Source organism: Molothrus aeneus, chromosome 1 (genome assembly GCF_037042795.1).
Source record: "Molothrus aeneus isolate 106 chromosome 1, BPBGC_Maene_1.0, whole genome shotgun sequence".
In the NCBI taxonomy this organism is placed as follows: domain Eukaryota; kingdom Metazoa; phylum Chordata; class Aves; order Passeriformes; family Icteridae; genus Molothrus; species Molothrus aeneus.
In genome coordinates this window covers 18,581,812-18,600,534 of record NC_089646.1, presented here as the reverse complement: position 1 = coordinate 18,600,534, position 18,723 = coordinate 18,581,812, and the positions used below count along the sequence as shown (strand labels likewise).

Genomic DNA, 18,723 nt, shown 5'->3' with positions numbered 1-18,723 from the left:
ATTTTTAATAGAAGTGAGCTAGCAAAGCTGGTGCTGCTGCAGTGTTCTTGCCTGTCATCACAAGACCCAAGGGGCACTCCCAAGGATGTTCTGGGCAGTGAGTCAGCACTCCCAAAAAGCCTGACTATTCACTGCCTTGTAGGCAGGTTCCCCCAGACCACGATCATCTCTCTGACAATATTTATCTGAGGTAATTTTTATTCACCCAAATACCCATAGTTATAAAGACTTGGCAAGAGTAGAACCATGTAAGTTAAAAGGCAGTTCTGAAGAAAAGGACAAAGTAAAAGCAGTGGATCCCATCTAAGCAACTGAAACTAAAAAGCTCTGTGCCAGTGGTTGCCCTCACTACATTATTTGCATGATGCCCCCCAGCCTATTCTCTTCCCTCTTTCTAGGTGCTACTAGACAAACCCCTTTTTTTGGTGTACTAGGCAATATTATTCTCCCTATTCATTTGAAGCCGAATAGTCCTAGGATACTGGTGCAGTCCCACATATTACTAATGACAGACACTGGTAGAAGTGTTTCTCATGGCACTTTAAATGAAATTTGTCTTAAAATTGATTTGTGAATTTAAGAATCAAAACCTATGAAATATTCAACTAGGAGGGGCTTCTTGTAGTTATGCCGAATTAATAACACATTCATTCGTGCTGAAAAATCCCACTATGTTAATTTCTTACATGCTGAAATAAACACAAATAGAATCACACTGTGGCAGTTTAGAGCATTATCTGAATGAAAAAAATTGAGGCTTTGCTTTAATGAAATAATTGATATGGTTAATTTTTTATGATGTCTCAAATATTTCCAATGAAGCAAAATCCTTGCTGGAAAATGATTCCCCTAGAATGTAATTCATTATAACGAACATATTACTGTCATTAAAGAACTAAATATTTTAAGAGCTGCACAGGAGATGAGCATCTAACTACTTCCACTAAATTAATAATAGATTTTCTTTCTGAACCACCTCCACTGTTTTTAATCTCCTACTTAAAGATGCAAGAAAGGCACAACAGATTTTACAAATATAAAATATCTATTAAAAAAGCATGTTATCAGCACACTTCAGGTTTGCATTCCAAAGTTTGCTATGGTCACAGAGAATTTTAATGGCAGGAAGATTTCACTGCCTTTGAAAGGCTGAAAAATCAATAAAGATTTCTTAGTAACTAAGATGACAGAATGTGCAAAGCCTCATTCAAAATAAAAGTATAGTGTAAGAGCTGATACTGTTTTGAGGTAAAAACAACAAACCCTTGAAATGTAAGAACCAGGTGAAGTTTTATTTCTATGAACATGGTAACAGTTTTTGTGTATTTAAGACATCTCAATTCAGCATCCTATCCTAATGAGTTGAAATGAATATTAGCAGTTTTGTTTCCCCCAAAGGGATTTTGCATACCTCATGACATCAAAAATAATGGTCACTGCTAACATTAATGCTGGCAATTTTGGAAGCAGCTTACTAAAATAGCTGTAGGTCAGGTAAGTTTCCAAATAAGTGATCAAAAAAGGAAAAAAGACTAACTGTCCTCACGATTCGGCAGCAATTTCTTATCTAACAAAGACAAGGTTTAGATTTTAGGAGAAATGTTGCATAGCCTTATTTTTTTCTCTGGAACTAGCCACAAGTCACATTATTCATGCAGCTAATCATGGAAAAATTTGGCTTACAACTTATAACTTTCGAAAAATTATGTAAAACATCTGCCAAGAGTGAAGGTCCACACCCTGGGCTTTTTCAACAGCAAATGACCCACATACACCTTCATTTTTTAAAGTACTGGGCTCACCAGCAGATATGGAAGGCAGTGTTTGGGAAAAAAAGGCTATACTACTAAATATAGTTTGTAATAATTTGGAACGGGTGATTTTGATTTGAATCAAAACTCTGGAGTCACTACATCTACAAGAGGGAAGAATAACTTCCTTTAGAATTATGCAGTTTCTTGCCTTCAATAGTTCTGTGAGCTGGGTCCAAACTTTTGTTGTACAAATTGCCTTGCCCTAGACAGGGGCTCCCATATGAAGGGTCTGCAGCTCAACTTGACATCACAAGTCTGTAAAAGGCAATGGAAATAGAGCTGTAACCCCAAAATAGTGTTTGAGGGTAAACACTGGAATGACTTTAGCCAGTACAACAAGCATTTTCTGTAGAAAAAAAAAGATTTGTGAAGGATGCTGTAGAAGGGTTAAGTACTCAAGCATGTACCAAAATAGAAACTGTCTTTTCAATGCTCAAGGAAATGCATCCAGAATTATCCCTAGCATTAATGTCTTCCTGCTGCAAAATGAACATGTAACATATAAAATGCAACACAAAATTCCCCTGTTATTTTTTAAATTCTTTTAACATATGGAAAGCAGACTTCTAAACAAAAATGAAACAAAACACCCCCACCCCTCAAAACCAAACAAAGGCAAACTAGTGATTTATTTTGAAAAACTGTAATGGGGTTGGTGTCACAATAAGGCTAAATGCTGAAATCAAAACCCTGAATGTCTCTTCCTATCTTTGGAGTGTGATGTTTTGAAAACTATAATCTCTATACATTGCAATGTTTAGATTTATTTCACAGATAAGTGTCAGACACTTCACAAGTCTCTTGTGTGAGATCAGCACATAAAGTGGACTGAAATCACTAATTAAAGTACAAAAATGTTCTGAAATTTGTAATCTAAAACAGCAGGAAAAAATAGGTCAGATGTTGGAATGATCTACCTTGAATAATGTTTTACATAGTGACACCAAAAGTAAAAAAAACTGAGTCAAGACTGAATGATCTTGTTCCTCTGTTCCTCTACTAAAGCCCTTCTTCCTTAGGTTATACTTTCCTCTCAGAAATCAGTTAATTACTGTATGTTCTAATATATAAAGTTAAACACAAAGCTAACATCTAGTGACAACTTCCAATCTAATTATCACAGCTATGTACTTTGCATACAATTTAATTAAAATGTAACATAGCTGTCAACTATGGCAATCTTTTTCCCAAAAGAAACTTGAATAGAAAATCCTTATTAAATTGTATTGAGTATAATTTTACTGCACTTCTGAATGGTGATTTACAAAACAACACATACTACAGAGGTGGCAATGCAACCAGTTTTAGATTGATTTAAAAACATGTGATAATCTCTGAAATTGCTTGAGAAAGATGAAATGTGGTGGGCACCAGTTCAGTTAGGATTTATTTTTCTTCTTCAAATTTCTTTCTGAACTGCTCACTCAGAAGCAAGAGCTTAGATTCTTTTAGCAGTACAAGTAGACTCAGCTGTTACTGCTAATTTGATGTTGTACTGCAAGTATGTCATAATTGTGAGCAGCTAGACGGCCTGGGGAGTTCTGCATTATCCTCGTTTCACTTGAGAGGGCAAAATTGTCCCAAGAAGAATAGAAAATGCCCACTGTTAAAATAATAAAAATTTTAAAAAGAGTAGCAAAGCCCAAAAAGTCAAAAGGAGCAGCTATCAGAATTTGACAACTGTTGAAACATACTGTTCTTTTAAAATCCAAGGCATCTGTAAGTGTATGTTATGATACATGTTGCCAAGAAAGTGATGTCTTTATTATTAAAAGTATCATTTGTTACACAAATGAAAGGCATTGTGTGTTAAGGTGAAATTTAAGGGATTGGTGCTTGTTTCTGCACTGATTATCACAAAACATTGAAATGACAGTTTTGGAACTGCTCATCCATATGTTAGGATATTAAACAGCTGATGACAGTCAAACAGGAGGCAAACTGCAAACAGGATGGAAAAGTACCACTCTCAATCAGGCAACTTTTCATCCTAAAAAACTGATTTAAAAAATGTTTGAATAGTATTACCTCTTTTACACTACTAAACTAATGAAGAACTATACTATTTTCTCTGATTTCTTATCCATTAAATCTTTTTGCATATTTGTCTCTTCTTTATTAATTGAGTAAATAACTTTTAGTTTAATAGGAAAAAGATTCAAGAACAGAAATTTCACCAAATTTGCCTCTACAAAGTAATTTATCTAAAATTTATCTGCATTAGAATGTGACTGAAAGACTTGCTCTTCTGTTTTCTGTCTTCTGCAGCTTTAAGAGAAGTAAATATATCATGCTTAGTATTCTGAAAACCATTTGATTACTTGAATGTTGTCATAACTTGATATGAATTACTTAAAAGCCCATTTAAAAACTAGGCATTGCCAGATAATTTAGCCATACATTTTAGTACCAAAAGCTTCCTTTATTACTCTCACATGTGAATAGCCATACAGTTATAATCACTAATTATACTGCCATTAATTGAAATTTATTAATATTAATGTCATTTCAAGATAATATTAATAAATTGATTATTTAGCTTGCATCTGGCTAAAAATTAGCTAATAATTTACTACACCAGCTCAGGCTTTCAGATTGTCTGGTTTTGTTTAATCCCTATGGGCAATTTCTTCTATGATAGGAGATGCCAAAATCTCTTTAGAGAATTTGCTAAAACACCTCCCCCCCTTTCCTTCAAGTCAAACCTTTCCAGTTGTTTTCAAATCTTAAGATTGATTTGAGATTCTCACAGATGACGACAAAAAGTTTGAAACACTGACATCTATTTAAGAAAAAATGGAAGTAAAAAACCCATGCTACAGGGCTCTACTTGCCACTCAGGAATAATGGATCATCTACATATTCAGGTCAACAGAGTCCTCAGGCCCTGGAATCAGTGGCACATGTGCAGAAATACCTCTCATGACAGCAGCTCTTTGGCACTGCTCAGTTTCAGAACCAGACTTCCCTTACCTATTCATATAAATATACAACACCCTTTTTATCTAAACCTAAAAGCTGTGTGTTAGATTTGAGTAGTCTAAGTGAGTAAATCTGTTGTCATGCCTACTGCACGAGATTCAGATCATAGTGATGACAAACCTTCTGAACATCTTCAATGCACAGGCAAAATGTATTCTGGCCCTTTCAAATCAACCAGCAGACTCCAAAACTTAAACAAAACCCATGAAATAAGCAAAATACTAATTTCCCCTTGTTTGAATCCCTAAGAGTCTCAAAGTGTAAAATGATGTTCCCTCTATGAATGTAGAAGGCTACCCAATAATTTCCTTTCCTAGCAATCTTTTTTCTGAATGCAAGCTTGTCACTTCCCTCCTGCATTGCACCGGGTTTGAGGGGAATTCTGAGTGACAGAAAGCTGCTTCCAAAGCCTCAGACTGTGTGCTTACAACATCCATAGCCTTTGTGCAGTTCCATCCCCAAGAAATCACACCATTAAAATAGCACAATAAGAATTAGGGGGATGAGGCTTTTGTACATTATTTTCAGAGAAGTATTCAAAATCAAAGGAAAGGTTCTAGATGTGAAGTTGATAAGAATTTTTGTTATCTGCCTTATGGAAGTTATGATTTCACATTAGATTTACAGAATAATTGTTTTATGCAGTTATATAAAACAACACAAATTTGTTTCACTTTATCTATAGCAAATTCAATAGTAATTTTGCCATGAACTTATACAGGAGCAAAATTTATGCACTGTTTCTTTAATGTTCTCACTCAATATATTAACTACAATATACATGTACTATTATTGATCTATTTATTATTATGAGGCACACTCCAGAAATTGCTCAAAACTTATCTGCTAAACATCTGTATAGTATCAGATCCTGTATAGTGACCATACATAATATTTTTAAATTTTTATGTTACTAGTCCAAGCATTTATGTTGCAACCTGAAGCAGTCCCATCCAAATAATTTGTCCTCATCCTTTCTATCAGATTATTTTAATAGTACAGCAGAGGTTTTCAATGACATGAGGTATTGTTTCTAAGACACTGAAGGGTTACTCCCTGCACATTTAGAACACTACAGTTGCCACTAAACAAGAACAAAAACAGATGACAAAAGAAAGAAAAGAGACCATTCAAGACATGATCTTGAGGGCCTGGTACAGCAGAAGAGAGCTATTGCTGGCAATGGTAACTGCAGCTTGCAGGTGGGGCTGTGGTACTGCCTAATGCTCAGAAGAATTTTAAGTGTTCCATCATGCCTTAGGAAAGGTGGAAAAACCTGCACAGAGTTTTTCATGCAGTGAGAACTGACAGCTACTGCATGTCCCTCACTCCTTTAGTGCAGTTGTGTGAACTGTAGAAGCCTCAGAGAGGCAGGTATGGCACAACTACTGCTTAGGAGAAAAACAAATGATCTGAATGGCATTTGGGGACAACAGAAAATGAAGTCTCTTAAGAGAACTCTTGAATGAGCTCATGCTAATTCAGGAGGAATGTGCTTGGACAAATTAAGAAAACCAAGGCCATGGGTTGTTAGACCTTGCCCAAATTTGAAATCTAAAAAGTCTCCGATGATGGAGACTTACACTTCCAATTATCTGTAGAATCTCCAGAGAAACCTCTCCTAAAATGCCATCTGGCTATTTTGCTAAAACCACAAAGAAAAACTGGTAACATTAAATTTTCCAAAAGAACTGAAGTTGGAGGTGAAGAAAAATAAAGCAATCTATTTCTGTTTAGAGCAAAGTTTCAACCCAGAATTTGAGGGAGACTGTCTCTCATTACAGCTACATGTGCATCTAAGTCTGTCAGTCACTTGCTCATTTATATGAGCTTTACATACCCAAGGGTTCTCACAATTCAAGGTTTGGTTCATCCTTGCACTCAGTTTAGAGGTGGTGTCTCATCACATAATTCCATTACTTGACATGGAGTATTCATAAATCTCAATATTAAATAGGAAGAGAAAGAAGATGAAGAAGGAGAGAAGGGAACAAAGTTCTGATGTTTTCCTAGCACAGGGCAGGCCCTGAAGAAACTAAGAGAAGAGAAAAGGAAAAGGAGGAGGTAGAGGATTGGCTCACTTACCTCTGAAATTACAACACCTTTGCAAACCAATATTCAAAGGTCTGCAGGAAATAGAGGACAGATAAAGGAGGGATAAGGTAGAACTCAAGAGGGAAGAATATGGCAGAAAAAAAGGAAAGGATCAGAACAGCACTGGTTATGTTTGTTCTGAGTCTGGCTAGAAGGTTAATTAATTGAAAAAGAAACAGAAATACACCATACCTTTTCTTTGTCACTGGCTTCTCGAGCCACAGTAGAGCCCTGAAACAGAAAAAATGGATCTAAAAATGTGCATATGTCAAAAACTAATTTGAAAATGTTATAACAGGTCAAAAAGAGGATGAACTGTATCCTTTTGAACTTGAGAAATGATTTAAAGAAAGGTGATATGGTAGGTAGAATGCCCAGGACTGCTGAACTGCTGCAATCATATGAAGAAGATGCATCATGAGAGAAGAAAGATGGATTAAATCCTCAAATGCTCTACTTCTATTGTCCTCCTAATTCTTGGCACTTTTCCTCATCTGTCATCCTCATTTTGAGTGTATCATGCTGGAAGTTCAGTTTGCTTGGCAGACTTTTCAACTTTTTTTTTGGTGCCAATTTAGCTGTATGGGTATGGACTAGCCTATTCTGTATAACTGTCTGGACATTTGTAACACACATTTGAAAAGGATGTCACACAATCTAAACACAAAAGTATTTAAAAGATCATCAAGTACAAACAAGAACAAAGCATCTCACAGCAACATGGAGTAAAAAGAAGAGAAGAGATCAACTGTGGATTCACAGGACTTTACAGTGCTTGCCAAAGACACTTTAGATTTTCTTTTTAAATTTAGTTTTTAGATTAAAATTAGTGAGCAATATGATGCTTTCTAAATAACCTGGAGCTGACAAAAAAGAAGACTGTATATAATTTCCTTAAAAATTTCTTGGAGCAGGACACACTTTTAAATACCCAGCACGTGTTTATCATGTAACAGCACTGCAAAAAATAGTAACTACAGATATGGTAACTGGGCATTGAAAGATGGGTAAATTAGCTCTGCTGGTTGTTAAAGGGTGTGCATTGTGTAAAGAAATGCTGGAGTGGAGTCCTGCTAGTTTAAAGAATGTGAGGATCCCCAACCACACCCTTTTATAGCATGTTTTATTCTGTTTATGGAAAGAAACTTAGAAAACTCAGACGTGATGGAGAGAAAAGATATATGGGACAGGATCTCTTAGTTATTATGTATGGCCCTGAAGCAAGGACTTCATTGAATTATTCTTAACTGATAATAAAGCCTGGTAAAAGCCTAACATTTCAGTTTACTCAGGAGACATCTTTTATATTGTATTCTGTGCTCCAACAGATTATTAGGCCAGAAAAAAGATCAACTGAAAACCAAACTGAAGGAAAAGGAAAAAAGAGTCACAATAGTGAAAATTAGGGAGGATGTCAAATTTGACATTTGGTAAAAAAATGACATTGAAATAATTTTAACAAAATGCATCCATGGCCAAAAAATCCCCTTGAAATCCTGTGCTGATTTGTGGTCTTTTTTTCTTGTATCTACAGAGGTAAGGCTCTTGCTACAAAGTGAGTTCTAAACTGGTGTCAAAAATATTCATGTACAAAAAAGGACTCTGAATCTACAACTGCAGATGACATAGCAAAGAATAACAAGAAAAAGTAATTTATAATAAATTCAGTGTCACTATAAATCTGTGCAGTGAAGGAGTTTGTTTCGAGGAATATGATATTGATGTTAAATTTGAATTGCATGAGAAGTTAAAGCAATGCTGTGCAGCTGGACAAACTGAACAGACTACAGAAGCATTCACAGAGGTAAATAACATAAATAGCTGTTGACAGCAATGTTAAGAACATAGTGTATATAATTACTTTTTCTTTCTGTTGTGCTTTCATGCCCGTTTTAATGCATCTGTATATTATGATGCTCTAAGTCACAGTTCTCTCAAATTAAAAAAAACAAACTTTATCTGCTAACAACTGCTGCCAATATTTCTGAATATCAGAAAGTGAATTGTTGACAATCTGGAAATCAGTTCTTATAAATCAAGTTCAGTCAACTATCTAAGCAATTGCTAAGGAGACTTGACAGTAGGAAAGGATGGTCCATCAGCATTACAGCATTACAAATCTCCTAATACAGAATGATAAATGAACATCTTAAAGCAAGCCTGCAGATGCACTTAGTGGTTCAGCACATAGAAATTAAATGTATTAGAAAGAAGTAGGTTTCTAAGGGGATACTTTACAGAGGAAATTAAAATACCATCCCTTGGGTAGAAAGACTAAGACTACATTTTGGGTATTTGTTGTAAGCCCTGTATACTAACTACTGTCAAAATTACAATGACAGATAAAACTTCTGAAACAAAACTAAAACAGATCTTATGATAAAAGCAGATGTTTTGGTTTTTCAAAGACTCTTCTCCTTTTCACTTGAGGTTTTTTTTTTAAATATCGAATAAATTATTACGCTTTTGCCATAGTGGTGCACTTTGTTAGCAGCATTTATTGAAATGATGCTATTTAGTTGTTTTATAAATGCCCTCTGCAGTATCAACTGTGGCTTTCCATAATGTTGATAAAAACCTGTAAGAAGCAGAATTATTATTGTACTAGTGTGAAAGGTTTTACCTTTAAACACTAGCAACATTTAGCAAACATACCTGGCTAAATTGCTGCACTTAAAAATGCACAAAACAGATAAATTTCTATAATGTCTATAAAACCACCCTTTAGTTTTGCTAAACCTAGGTGTAGAATGAAATAAGTTATGCTGGCTCTTGCATGACACAATTTTAAATTAATTAAAATTCTGAGCAATATTCAAGCCTCAGCATAATCTAACATTTATAGTAAAGATTTTCAGCTACTCTGTCAGTTATTTAATCAGCAGTTATTTCTCACCTTTAAATCATATTTTCTATAAACAGATAAACGATGGCTGAACACATTCCTTGTAACAACCATATATACTTCAACTCCATCCACAGTAAGCCGGTACATGCCCAAAAACTGGGGAAGAAGTGTATTCCCATGACACTCCACAATAAACTGCAGAATGAAAAGGAAAAACAAAAATTAGGATCGAGATATATTACATAAATATATATTTAGATTTTAGATATAAAATACCAAGAAACAATTTTTTTTTCTGAATGTTTGTGTGGTGACAAACCTTCAAAAATTATGCAAAAACAAACCACCTCATGAGGAAGTTATTCTGCTTTCAGGCTAATGTCTAAATATTAAAATCATAAACTGCTGAACTTATAGCTCTTAACTTCCACAGACAGTCTTCTAAAAAGAGGAGACTCCATTGGACAGACCTTTTTAACTTTTATGTTAACACAAAAAGCAAACCTAAGCAGACAGCATATATTTGGTAGTTATGTCAAAACCCAAGTATTTTTTTGAACATCACACTGCTGTAACCCATACTGTGTTTTCCCAGACCATATTTAAATAGTATGTTTCTCCATTCTCAGTATTTGCTTATGAACACACATGGCGCTGTCACCAGCAAGGGGTATTATTTATTATCACCAACTTTCTGTTAGTTCCTATGTGGTGGTTGCATTTTGGGGTCAATAGAGGAAGTGCAAATTCCCTGTATTTTTTTATTTATGAATCCTTATATTTCCTTAAGGCCACCATACTCCATTACAAATGGGCTATTAACCTTGAAATATTTTGCCACCTGCAACCTGTCCTTTTTTTAATAATCACTTGCCTTACAAGTAATTGTTCTATTAGAAAGACCACTGGAGGAAGCAGAAAAAGCAGACACACACTGATGATGAGAACTATTGAAGGATGTATTTTTATTCCCAGAACAAAAGTGCCCATACTATATTAATCCTACTCAGAAACATTCACTCATATATTTTGTGGAACCAAGGAAAAGTTAAGCCACAATGATACAAAACAGAAAGGACTTGCCAGCTTTCCTCTTTCTCTTAGTACCAAGTCTCAAACAGGAACTTGGAGAAAATGTAAAAACCCAAAGCCCACATAGGAAACATAAAATCTAACCAACAGCCAGCTTTTAAACATTAATTGCATTCTGAAGCTGCTGTTCCTTTATGCCAAAGTGACCCAGAAACACAGATTTTAGAAGAATTTAAAACAAGTCAACTGAATAAGCAATTTCATTTGTTTAAGAAAGGCAGGTAGTATTTGGTAACAAATACTGTAACAAAGCTCTTGAAATCCCTGAGATTTTGTGATTTTAGGCTCCTCTGCTAATTTTAAGGAATTCTTCTCACTAACTTTATACTGGAATCTGCACATATCACAGACAGACCTTTAAACTGGCAAAATAAAAACTGACTTAAGAATCCTGAAAACAATCCTGTCCAGCAAGAAACAAAGGAAATGAACAACAAATATAGAAATTGTTGACTGTCAGTTGAACCCAATTTTGACTGACTCATGAGCCCTGTTAAATCTTGCTGGCAGATTTTGGGCTGTAACTCTGCTTTCTCCCTGCCCTGGAGCTGTACTGGAGGTTCAAACCCTAAAGCACAGAACACAGTCACCAATGTAGTTGTGCCACTTAACAGCAAAGCACTTTTAAGCTCCAGCTGCCTATGAATAGGCAAATTATCTTAAGGTGCTGCAGAGACTCAGTGAATACAAATCAGAATCTTAGGAAAGGAGTATGATTGTATGCCCCAAACCACAAATGGAAGTCTGGCAGTAAAAGGCCACAAAAGCAAGGTCAGTCACAAGCAGTGCACAAAGATCGATCAGTTTGCACCTGGGAGGATTTCTGTATTTAAAAAATACTGAAGTTTTAAATTGAAATTCTAAGTTTGGAGGATTTTCAGTGTCATAGGGCTGTTAATAACATCACAAAACAGTTATAACAACCTATTTTGACCATCCTTTCTGTTAAAGATCCAATCATAAAAGTACTAATCCATACTAGCATAAATGCATTGATTATTTTTTAATAAATGTTAAGTACTTGGCATATATTCTAAAAGTAAATGCTTTTTTAAAGCTTTATAGAATGTAAGAAGGTTTGTTCCTATAGAAACATTTATTAACTGACTTCTATTTTAAGATGATTATGTTCTACAAGTTGAAAATGAATCTAGCTTCCAACAAGAATTTAGTGTCACAGAACTTCTAGCTACTCAACTCTTTAATAGACCAGCAATTCCTAATCTTATGGCTTTTAACTACAGAATTTGAATTAAAATAAATACTATTGTTCCAGTTTTCCATATGGGCATCTGAGATGCAGAACCTCTACCTGAAATCATACAGAGAGTTTGTGCCATGGGAAGGAATGCCAGCTAGGCATCTTGAGTACCAGACTAGTAACTCTGTGCCCTTCCTCTCAGCTGTGACTGCCACAGTACTGCCACTTAAACTGGTTCTTCAACCCTAGCTACTGCTAACACTCCACTTTTAACCTTTCTGGTCCCAAGTGTACCCATCTGTAAAATGGCAATGCCCTTACCAGAGCATGAGCACCGTACCCGCTGCAACATCATACAATAAAGTACTTGGTTAGCAGTATACAACCCCCTCCCAAGCTGCTCTGTACTATGTAATGAGGACAAAAAGGCCACTAGTGAGAGTTGCTTCAGTCCTGTTTGTAAGTTAGGGATTGTTCTTTACCAGCACTGTTGTTTCATTATCTTAGAGTGCAAACAAAGACTTCTGAAAGGGCAGCGTTACCAGCACGGAACACAAGACATGAGAAGCTCTGCTAGTATTGCTCCTCTTGATAAAAAGGGACATGGCTGTGCTCTCCCAGACTTCTAAGAGACCCTCTCAAAGCAGACCAGGTACTGCACAGTTGTTTCCTATTTGCTGCTGACTGTGGGCACTCATGCCATTGCAATTGAAAGAAAAGCCTCTAAAATTATTTCAGTGTTTCCTATGACAGTATTTCTTATCCTGATGGGGAGACAAAAGAAAGAGGGAGGAATGCCACTTGCTTTCAGCATCTACAAGGTTGGTCTAGAACTTCCTACCTTTGCAACTATCAATCCCCCATATCTGCATCACAGAGGAGGCAAAACGTGTCATCTGTTTGGGTGGGAGTCCAGCAGGACTTGCACTGGTGACTGTGGTTGGCAGATTTTCAATTTGTCCATCTTGATATAAAGGAAGTAGCAATTTAGTCACCTCAAGGTGCTTTTTAGGAATGATTTCCTGAAGTTTCCCACTCACAGCTGGAAAAAAAGTGAGCCTAGAAAATAAGCCAGTACATGCTTAACAGGACTGCTAAATTTCAGTGAAAGAAAAAGACCTTCACTCCTTTAATTTTTTTCTAAAAAGAACATTAAAACAATTCTACTAAGCAGACTTGCTAAATAAAACTGTAATACTCAGCTAATACATTTACAAGTCTATATGCAGTAACAAAATCATTTTTTAAAAATGAGTGTTGTAATAAACACCCCATAATTTCCTTTTGTTAATTCAGACAATTTTCATGTTTGTGCACAGCACGAGGACAATATTATTATTAACACAGTAAAGTAACATCAGCATATTGACAAGTTTTATCAGCTGTGCAGCACATTTCAAATAAGGAAATTTCTGAACTCTCTTGAACCCCATGCTTCAAGCTGAAAATTAGTAAGAAATTCTTTATGAGCCTATTTCCCATTAATTTTTGTATAAATACAGCTTCAAGATTCCTTAGTAAGAATAAAACTTTACCAATCTAACTAGCTTCTTGCTTCCCTATGGCAATGCTAGTAAGGTATCAGATATGTGATAAGATAACATAATGCATACCATTAATTGGCAAAGAAGTTATACTACTTTTGGCTCTTTTTGGAAAAACACAGAATAAAATTTCTGTTTCTACCATTTCTCCTTCTCCACTTGGAGATCATCTGTGGAATGATTTGATATTGGTGCAGCTTAAATCCTGAATTATATCTATCTTCATTCTATGTGAAAAGTCAGCATTCCTATTTCTCACAGCCCTATTTGGCAAACATTAATTCAGAAATACACAATATACTCATTTTTTGTTACCCCTTTATATATTATTTTCACAAATTTTGGTATCATGATTAAGACAAGCATTTGATATTCCAGCAGAATTATGTGACAAGTCTATTCGTCACTGGATACTTCCACTAAAGAAACTGAATAGCAAGTTATGTAATTATTTAAAATTATTTTAGACATTGTGCAGGCTAGACATTGATAGTAATTTTTGTGCTCAACTTGTTCTTTTATATCCTCTTGTTTGCACTCAGAAATATCCTTCACTAATTTTGTGTACAAGCATTTTTATTTTGTGTACAAGCACTGACATGTGGACTCATTCCCCCTAAGAAAGACTAAGAACTTGTTCAGTTATAAATATTACATTTATTGCCATTTTCCTGTACCCTAATAATTGCACAGAATATTATGCATTGGGTACTTATGTGATACATTGCAAGGATTAATTAGCCAAATTACAGCTAATTAAATCTGTAACACCAGAAACTTTCTACACCAGAAAGTTACAGATTTCCAAGGCATATAAAGCTGTTTTCTTCAAATAAGCCATGTAAGAAAATAATTTCATTTAAAGAAGTAATCAATAAATATAGAGGTTTTTATATATAAGCCTTGTGATTCACAGCCTTACACTTCACATTGTTTCAGACATGGCCAGTTATTTTTACTTCTGAGTGCAGTGTAATCTCAATGTTACCAGCACACGTGATTATCTAGGCTGCAGATCTGTTACCAGGAACATCATACCTCATACTGCTACAGCTGACTCACTGTGGGGATTGATCTCTTCTGAAAAGTGCTGTGCACAACATCAATAACTTATATATACAAAAAACAATAGAAAACACCTGCCTGGTGAAACCCTGGCCTCAACAGAGCCAGTGCAGCCAAGATCATTCTGCCATTTTGTGTAGTTATTTACCTATGAAATGTCTTTCAGGGAAGACTTTCAAGGTGGTTTTCTTTGTTACAATTCTAGTCTGTGTGATCCCTTTGCATATCAGCCCTCTGCAATTCCATCTGACAACCACCCTAGTGAGTTTCCCATTTTTAGGGTCACCTATAAGCAGAGTGGGCCTGTTGGGGGCAGGTGAAACACAGACTGATGAGAACACATACATTCTCATGTCTCCTTTTTCTGCCTCTCCTGTTTTTTCAGATCAAAGCTGCTGTAAGTCAGTTATCTTAGCACAGGGCAGAAGCTGTGTTCTGTGCTGCCTCTGGATTCTCACACAGAACTGCTGAAAGGCTTTTCCCACTGCATTTCTTTACAAACCTCCCAGAAATCTTTACCTCCTACTATTTGAGGACATACAGAGTCAAGGACACCATTACATCTTTCTTCATTCACATCTGTGTTTAAATAACATTACATTATACTGCCTTGCTTTGCCTTTTTACCTTTTTCCTTTTTTGTGATACATATGAGTAAAACTCACGCAGCAAAAGCAGAGATGGGGGTTGGGAGGAAGCCACTGATAACCTGTGCAGGTACTGATGTGGAGGGAGGATGACACAAACTTTAATGTAGCTCTGATTCAGCAACCTACCAGCTTGACAAGCCCATCTACACCAGTGCAAATTCCTAGGCACCTAGTCCCCACTTTCTTTTCTGGGCTATTCTCCAGTCCATGTTGCCATCAATTTTTTGACAAATTTGTTTTCAACCTGCTATAATGTTTATCTATTTCAATATTTATCTATTTATGGTTTTAATTTTTCTCCTACATTCCACACAACAATCTGCTGCTGTTCCTTGGTTCCTGTATAGCCCTTAACACTGTTACTGGTGCAATTTCTCCCATTTTCACTTTATTGCCAACATTTTCCTCCTTTTAATTTGCTTTCTTCTTTCTTTAATATTTTTCCCATCCAGCAGCTAAGGTAGTATTTTCCTGCTTTTGTTTTGTCTTTTATTCCTGTCTGTTATTTCCTCTTTTTTGCTCATTCTATTCTTTCTTCCCATTCACTTCCCCATGGCTGCACTGTTTGCTGTGTCTGGTAAATGGGCAGTCCCTCTCCTTCACCACTATTTCTGCTGGTTGCCAGGGAGACAAACAGGCAGTGCAATAGGTGTCAGTTCTGCATACAATTACCTGTGCAGGGAAGAGAACTGTGCCTTCAGCAGGGACAGCTGCCTACAGAAAACCTAAAAGGGACCAGCACTCAGGTCCCTTTTAGGAGCTTTATGCTGGAAGGCTTGTATGCTAACAACTCTCTCCTGTTCACCTGCTCTGAGATGGCTTCTCTTTTCTTTACTAAAGTTACTTGGGTGTAAGCAATGAGAAGTCATCCCTTCTGAAGTAGTTTTAATGAAAAAGAAATAAAGTGTTTGAAGGAGACATTAAAATTGCTTTATTTTATTTTTAAAAATTTCTAACCTGCCCATCATCTGTTCTCAAAGAGCAAAGGACTCCTCTTTTATACCAATTTAAGATTTAAAGCAAGTTAATGTCACTGGAAAGGGCAGAATGTCTTGATTCTGACATTTCAGATACTATAAAATCTGCCTTCAGAATTTTACTCAACTGTTACTGATTTCTGTCCTTGAAAATAACATTTGTACTTTAGAAAATATCTACAAATACAGTAATATCTACAATACATATTTTATATAAATTCATAAACTTTTTGCACAGGAATATATGATGAAATAGAAAGCTTCCCTTTAGGAGGAAGTAGGGTATTATCCATTCCTTAAACACAAGGTGAAATTCTGACAACACACTTATCACAGATGACTATGCTGGACTCTTCCTTAACAATGCCAAAGGTAGCAGTAGGTTTTAAATCTATTTTTCTGGTCCATGTTCTTGAGGTCAGGAGGCTAGATTTAAAACATGATTGCACTAGATTTGGAGGTATTTCCAATGAATATTTGATTTTGCTCTCAAATACTGTTGAATATAAACATGCTTGATTAACTTGCACAATTTTAAAGGTCCCAACTACATCTATGAGCCCATATAGCAGTAGTTTCCCTAAAACTTGAAAGTCTGACCCATTTGAGCATATCAATGGTTCTACTGCATTTGATAAGTAAATGACATTCAGCTGAGTAACACTGAAGAGTGGTGAGAGGAGCTCTAATCATAACTGACAATACACCAATAATACAAGCAGTCCAAACTGATTGCAAATTAACAATACATGTGCCTAAAAGCAGTATTTCAAACTATGTACCAAAAATTACGACAGTAGTTAGAAACTGGCTAGAATGGCCAGTCACAGCATAAGAACCTAGCAGGCCATATATTTGTATTTACCCTAACACTTCAAAACCTAGCTCTAGGCTGTTTTGTCTTCCAAACATAGATAGAAGGCTGATCCATGCATGATGGTCTTTAATAGTCTTGTCATAAAACATGGGACACTTTGCTCTTTAAACATGGTGGAAAGTATAATTCCTCCTGTTTGCTTAATGGTTTGTTTTGCTCAGTGTTTTGGGTTTTTTTTCCTTTAACTTTGGAAAAGAAAATAATTATCTCTAGTGTTTCTATTCAATACTAAAAGTGTCAGACTTATCTGATGAGTTGACAGAATGTGTCAGTGTTTAGACTGAAGTGTTCACCATCTGTCTGAGGTTGTGGGCCTGACTGCCACTTAAAAAAAAGGCATCATAGGGTAAATGATTTTGGAAGCCCACGATTTTTGAAAACTCATGATTTTGAATAGCAAGTATAATTTACAATTGTCAAGATTATTTACAATTCAACAATTTTAAGTTGGAATCACCATATGTACACATACATGCTGTTTCTATAACTTCTCCTAACACTCCTTCAAGCCCAGTTCACTTTCAGTTATTTACACATTTCTAGCATGTAGCCCTGGGCTTGGAATCTTTGATGATTTTAAAACACCACTCTAGATTTGGGATTTTTAAGCTTACAAGTGTCTACAGGCTATGAACTATTCTTGCTCCTTTTGTAAACTCCTACACATACGGACTGTGTACTTAGAACCTCAGCTCCTCTGAGCTCCAAAGAACAGACAGGTTATTACACCTTCAGACAGATGGAGAGAAGAAGGACAAACAGAACTGCATGGGCTTGTGAACTATAAATTTCCATGATGTCCAGTTACTGATAAAATAACCTTCATTCTATCTGCCAATGGCAGTGTACATGTCTGTATCTAACCCTTTGGTGACTTTCCAAAAAAGTAACTGATACCTGGAATTAGATTTTGGAGGTTCATGGGAAAAGCTGCTGTGCTATATTTCTCTGCCAACCACACAAACTCCCAGATGCCTCATTGGTAGCTCTGTAGTTCAAAAAGGTGCAAGGAAAACAACAGCTTTTTTACAAATGCCAAGATCAAAACCGTTTTGGTGAATGAAGGACACATGGAGTCTCACACTTCTTCCTTGTGATGGCTCCCTCTCAAGCATTCTTTGTTTCAAGATAGGTGTCTCCCCTGGTATTTATTGTTAAGCACTTCAAGCAGTCATGGAAAATATTTGACAAGGCTTGTTTGGTCCTTAAGCAAAGACAGAGGTGCTTTCAAGGTCTAGAATGATTCTATCAGCCTTGTGCTATTAGCCTTAATAAGGAAACAGGTGAGTAAATATTATGGTTTAAATGAAACTCATTCAGAGTTTCAAACAGGGAAAGGAACCTGGAATGAATTTGCAGAGGGGAGAAAACAAAACCTGAAAGAGATTGTCTGTCATAAATGGCATCAATTTCATTCATACTTATGTCAGAAGAAATGGAGGACAATTATTGCCTTCTTGGGCACTTGAAAGAGGGTGCAACATAATGGTTTACAAGACACAGTTCTTAATGGACAGATGATCTAGCTTCAGCTCCTTTGGGGGAACAAGGGAGAAAAAGCCTAAAATTCCCTAGACTT

The 18,723-nt window shown here is 36.0% G+C and overlaps 1 protein-coding gene across 1 annotated transcript in view; it reads right to left on the bottom strand.

The window, feature by feature from the left end:
* The window catches only part of PIP4K2A (phosphatidylinositol-5-phosphate 4-kinase type 2 alpha), a 107,466-nt gene that overhangs the window by 11,486 nt on the left and 77,257 nt on the right, over window positions 1-18,723 (bottom strand). Inside the window, exons 5-6 of the mRNA XM_066552285.1 lie at window positions 9,787-9,933; window positions 7,083-7,121 (exon numbers count right to left, since the gene is read on the bottom strand). Of these exons, the coding sequence (XP_066408382.1) occupies window positions 7,083-7,121; window positions 9,787-9,933 (186 nt within the window). The remainder of the gene's footprint in view (window positions 1-7,082; window positions 7,122-9,786; window positions 9,934-18,723) is intronic.